The sequence below is a fragment of the Nematolebias whitei genome, chromosome 15 (assembly GCF_014905685.2).
Source record: "Nematolebias whitei isolate Nwh7 chromosome 15, NemWhi1, whole genome shotgun sequence".
In the NCBI taxonomy this organism is placed as follows: domain Eukaryota; kingdom Metazoa; phylum Chordata; class Actinopteri; order Cyprinodontiformes; family Rivulidae; genus Nematolebias; species Nematolebias whitei.
The window spans coordinates 30,750,528-30,756,318 of record NC_056512.1 but is presented as its reverse complement, the minus strand read 5'-3'; the positions used below and the strand labels follow the sequence as shown (position 1 = coordinate 30,756,318).

General features: G+C 40.5%; 1 protein-coding gene across 1 annotated transcript in view; it reads right to left on the bottom strand.

Moving 5' to 3' along the window:
* Nucleotides 1–5,791, bottom strand: part of LOC119421152 — a 19,087-nt gene that overhangs the window by 7,565 nt on the left and 5,731 nt on the right. Inside the window, exon 3 of the mRNA XM_037688541.1 lies at nucleotides 363–953. Within this exon, the coding sequence (XP_037544469.1) occupies nucleotides 363–953 (591 nt within the window). The remainder of the gene's footprint in view (nucleotides 1–362; nucleotides 954–5,791) is intronic.

Here is a 5,791-nt window from a genome sequence, read left to right as displayed (position 1 = left end):
CCTGTGTCCACAAAGATCACAAACAAATGTTTTCTGTCCTGTGTGGACTATCATGTGTCTGTTTAAAGTTGACTTTCGTCCAAACCTGCATCCACAAACATCACAAACAAATGTTTTCTGTCCAGAGTGAACTACCATGTGTGTCTTTAGACTACTCTTTATATTAAATCTTTTTCCACAGTTTTCACAACTAAACAATTTCTGTCCTGTGTGAATTATCATGTGTCTCTTTAGATTACCCTTTCTGTTAAATCTTTTTCCACAGTCTTCACAACTAAATGAGTTCTGTCTTGACTGTTTTTTCTTGATTGAGTTTTCAGGTTTCTTCACTTCAAAACAACTTGAAGACATCACTGACTGACTTGTCTTGTGAAATTGTTTCTCATGCTCAGTGGAACTGCAAGATTTGTTGACAGTGTTTACGCCTGACTCAGGAGCTCTGCCCTCCTTCCAGTCTTTGTCACCAATGTCAGATTCTGACCCAGAGTCTGATAAGTCTTTTAGCTGAGAGTCAGAGTCATTCACATCATCACCTTCATCATCCTCACTGACTTCAGTCTCTGAAGAGCTGCAAACATCTTCATAAGTATTTAGATCTGCGTTCCTGGTAGTCTCTGCTCCTCCACAGTCCTCTCCACCAGTTGCTACTTTCATCTGGTCAGCTGAGCTGCTGGTTGTAAGATCTTCCCCTTTTACTTGGTGCTGATGAAGCTGTAAAAACAGAGGTTTCTCTTCATCTTCCACACTCTTCAAAGGAACAGCAGTGAATGCAAACCCGGTGTCATCAGTCTCCTTTTTCACACAAAACTGCTCTCCTTCTTGACTGGGCCACAGTTCCTCCTCTTCCTCCTTTATGTTGAGGGTCTCTGGATCCTGTTGGTCCACACCAAGCAACCATATTTCAGGAGCTTTTTCTTTAATCCGCACCATCTGCTGAACATCTGCAGGGACCACTGAAAACATGAAAATCAGGTACAATTATAACTTTATTTTCACACATACAGACCCTTTCCAAAAAATTTCAATATCATGGAAAAGTTGTTTAACTTCCAGAATTCCATTCAAAAAGTTAATCTTTAATAGATAATAGATTCAGGGCCCACAATTAAAACTACTTCAAGTATTTGTTGGTTAAAAAAAAAACAACGTTCAATACAAAAAAAAATATCTATCAAAATATGGTACTTTCAAAATGATATGTCAATCTTCTTTCTTCCTTTTTTCCCCCTTTTTAAATATTTTTATTTCCCTTTTTTTCCCTCTTTTTTTTCATTTTTTATGTCCATCTTCAATACTTTGTTGGGAATCCCTTTGTCTTAATCACTGACTCGATGCGACGTGGCATTGAGGCAATCAGCCTGTGGTATTGCCTGGGAGATATTGAAGCCCAGATTTCCTTGATGCTTGCCGTCAGCTCTTCTTTGTTCTTGGGTCTGGTGCCCCTCATGTTCCTCTTGAGAATACTCCATAGATTCTCAATGGAGTTTAGGTCCGGCGAGTTGGCTGGCCAGTCAAGCACTGCGGCATGGGCATCAAACCAGGTTTTGGTGCTTCTGGCAGCATGGGCAGGGGTCAGGTCCTGCTGGAAGATAAAATCTGCATCTCCATATAGATCCTCAGCAGAAGGAATCAGGAAGTGCACTAAAACATTCTGGTAGACTGTTGCAGTGATCTTGGATTTAAGAAAGCAGAGTTTACAAATACCTGCACCGGACATTGCACCCCAAATCATGACTGACTGTGAAAATTTCACACTGGACTTCAAGCTGTATGGGTTCTGTTCCTCACCTTCTTCCTCCAAACACTTGGACCTTGATTTCCGAATGAAAGGCACACTTTACTTTCATTGGAAATATATATATATATATATATATATATATATATATATATATATATATATATATTAGGGTTGTTATAGATAAACCGATACGACCAGATATCTGGTTTGACAAGCTAGCGATATGGTTGTGTCAGTAGCAGCCGTATAAATCGACAGCAACCAGCCACAAATGCTGAGATGAACCGGTTGAAGAGACATGGACCGGGTATCGCGAGACTAGCTAGGTTGACAGTGCGTTTCTAAAACAACGCGAAAGTCGGAAATGCCCGCAAAGCTATTCTCACGCATGCTCGGTAGCTCACCAAGACAACGAGAATGGAAGTAAATAGTAGCAGCGTTAGCGGGTCACCATGAAAGATTTTCAATACAGCAGCCAGACAAAAATCTAAAGTGTGGAACGTTTTTGGGTTTTACAAGAAGGACGGAAAACTCGACAAAAACCATGCTATTTGTAAGCTATGCAGAGCACCTCTGAAGTACACTGGTAGCACAACAAACCTTGATCAACATGCAACGAGAAAACACAGAGAGGAGTATGGTGAACTTCTCAAGCCCCATAACAACGAGCAGGAGCAGGCAGCTGCCACACAAAGAGCGACGGGTAACGTTATCACTAAATTTTACGGGCAACTCGGCGACAGTTCATCACGAGCTAAGGATATAACGGCATCAATAACCCGTTTTATCGCTAAGGGCTTATGGCCATACAATATAGTGGAGGGGGAAGGATTTCAGGATTTGATTCATACGTTAGAGCCCAGATATAAGATTCCGTCCCGGTGGCATATCACAAACACATGCACGCCAGCGTTGTATGCCCAAGCGAAGAGCCAAGTTGAAAAAGAATTGGCACATGCAGAGCGAGTTGCTGTTACAACCGATGCCTGGACATCATGCTCCACTGAGTCTTATGTGACCATCATTGTCCACTACATCTCTCCAGACTGGAAGTTAAATGTGCATGTGTTGCAAACCAGGGCATTCAAAGGATCCCACACTGGGAAAAATATTGGTGCTCTACTAAAACAGGCATGTTTTGACTGGAACCTTCTTGAAAAAGATCCAGCCCTGGTGACAGACAATGCCACAAACATGGTATTAGCTGGAGTGGAAGCAGAGATGACCCCTCACCTCATGTGCTTTGCACACACTATTAATCTCACCACACAGAAAGCCTTTAAAGTTGACACAGTAGCAAGGTTGCTGGGAAGAGTGAGGAAAGCCGTTGCCTTTTTTCATCATAGTGTGAGGGCAGCAGAAATTCTTCAAGAGAAATAGAAACAACTAGCCTTGCCTTCCCACAAACTCATCCAAGATGTATCCACGCAGTGGAATAGCTCCCACGACATGCTTGAATGCTTTTTTGAGCAACATCCTGCGATTTCTGCAGTACTCATGTCCAGGGACCTCAGAAAAGGAGAAGAGATGAATACTCTCAAGGACAAAGACTTCTGCGACATTGAAGACATTGTCAAACTGATGGCGCCAGTCAAACTTGTGACTACCAGCATGTCTGAAGACAAGCGACCCACACTCTCAATGATTCTTCCTGTAAAAGCAAAGCTTAAAAAGAACTTTGAACCATCAGATGAAGAGTCAGTGTTAATCAGAGAGATGAAGCAGGCATTTAAGAATGACTTGGAGAACCGCTACACAGGCCTTGAAGATCTCTTCCACACTGCAGCAGCTCTGGACCCCCGTTTTAAGTCCCTGCCCTTCCTCAGTAACCATGACGTAGAGAGGACATTCACAAGCATATCAGCAGAAGCAACATCCCTGCATCACAAGGTAAATCCCCCAACACACTGTCAAAATACATATTACAGTACATTCAGTTACAGTCTGCTGTTTTGTTGCTGTCATTAGATTTATTCTGACTACTCTTTATTTGATTCTTTACACTGCATTTAACCATATTGTACACTAAATGTAATTCCATGTTTTATTTCTAGGTAACGGGGGGTTCAGTTCAGAGAGGTCCAGTGCAGACTGATCCATGTCAGACTGAACCTGCAAATGGAGATCCGGACATCTGCATTGATGCACCCCAGACTCATAGTATCAGTATAAAACACATTCACTATAATGAGAGGATCTGCATGCAAAGAAAGAGTTGAATAATAATGATGATGATGATGATACATCTTTTACATATGTACACAAGTCCTTACATAAATAAATTCTGAACATCAAATGAAGATTTGTACATAAAATGGTAGTCAATTAAAAAAACTTCATGGCAAACATAGCCAGTAATATATGGTAAATGTTTTCTATTTCCGATGATAAACCTCCTTGTAAAAAGAAGAAAATGTCAGCCCTGGACCAGCTGTTGGGAGAAGACTTTCAAGTAAGGATGGCATCTAGATCTGTGAGGGACCAGGCCAATGAAGAAGTCAAGAGGTACAGAGAGCATGATCCTTTGCCCCTGAAAAAAACCCCCACTACAGTGGTGGAAAGAGCAACAGGACTTGCCACTGCTGTCATCTATGGCTAAAATGTATCTCTGCATACTGGCCACCAGTGTGGCATCTGAGAGAGTTTTCAGCACTGCAGGAGATATTGTTTCCACAAAACGCAGTCTACTCAAGCATGTGGATCAGCTGATTTTCCTTAAGAAAAATCTGCCGCAAAAAAAAGACAAGGACAATGATTATGATGAATAAAAATATAGGTAAACATACAAACATAAGGAAGTGAACTACTTCACTGTGTTTGATTTCAGATTTAACCTGACATGTGAATGTAGAAATGCAGGACATTACTTTTGTTCAGACTACCTCACCAGGTCAAAAAGCTGCAGTTTAATTTCTTTTACACATGTTATCGGCACTTTGACTGTTGATATGTGCTGCTGATTATCCATGCTGCTGATCTGATCTCATGCTGCTGTTTAAATGACATGATATTAATCCGTGCCCACCTGCTCACACAAACTCATGTTCGTGCTGCTGTTGTTAGGCGTACAGTTCTTGCATTATGTCTTTGTATTATTAAGTTCAAGTTCTGTTTATTTGTCATATGTAAGGTTAACACAATGAAATGCTCAGGATGAGAAGAACCAATTTGACTTGATAAAAAAACAAAAAACAAGCAAACAAGAAACAATAAAGCATGCAATAAGGGTACAAAATAAACTACCAAAAAGTGAAAAAGTTATTATAATATTTACAAAGTTTCTGAATAGAAAAATGGTAAACAACAACATTGTAGAATTTTTACGGTGAAGTAAAATGAATTTGTGTGAATAAGTTTTTCAAGGTAGTAATGAAATATAAGCTAAAATGCACATGATATATATTGCACATAACTACCAAAATACACAGGGTGTGTGACAGGTTATTGTATAGGTGTTTTGTGCTTACTGTAGCTTATTCCTACAAACCGGATTCCAAAAAAGTTGGGACACTAAACAAATTGTGAGCAAAAACAATGCAATGATGTGGAGGTGCCAACATCTAATATTTTATTCAAAATAGAACACAAATGACAGATCAAAAGTTTAAACTGAGAGAATGTATAATTTTAAGGGAAAAATCTGTTGTTTCCAAATTTCATGGCGTTAACAAATCCCAAAAAAGTTGGGAGAAGTCCATTTTTACCACTGTGTGGCATCCCCCTTCTTCTTACAACACTCAACGGACGTATGGGGACAGAGGAGACCAGTTCCTCAAGTTTAGAAATAGGAATGCTCTCCCATTCATGTCTAATACAGGCCTCTAACTGTTCAATCGTCTTGGGCCTTCTTTGTCACACCTTCCTCTTTATGATGCGCCAAATGTTCTCTATAGGTGAAAGATGTGGACTGTAGGCTGGCCATTTCAGTACCTGGATCCTTCTCCTACGTAGCAATGATGTTGTGATTGCTGCAGAATGTGGTCTGGCTTTTTCGTGTTGAAAAATGCAGGGTCTTCCCTGAAAGAGATGACATCTAGATGGGAGCATATGTTG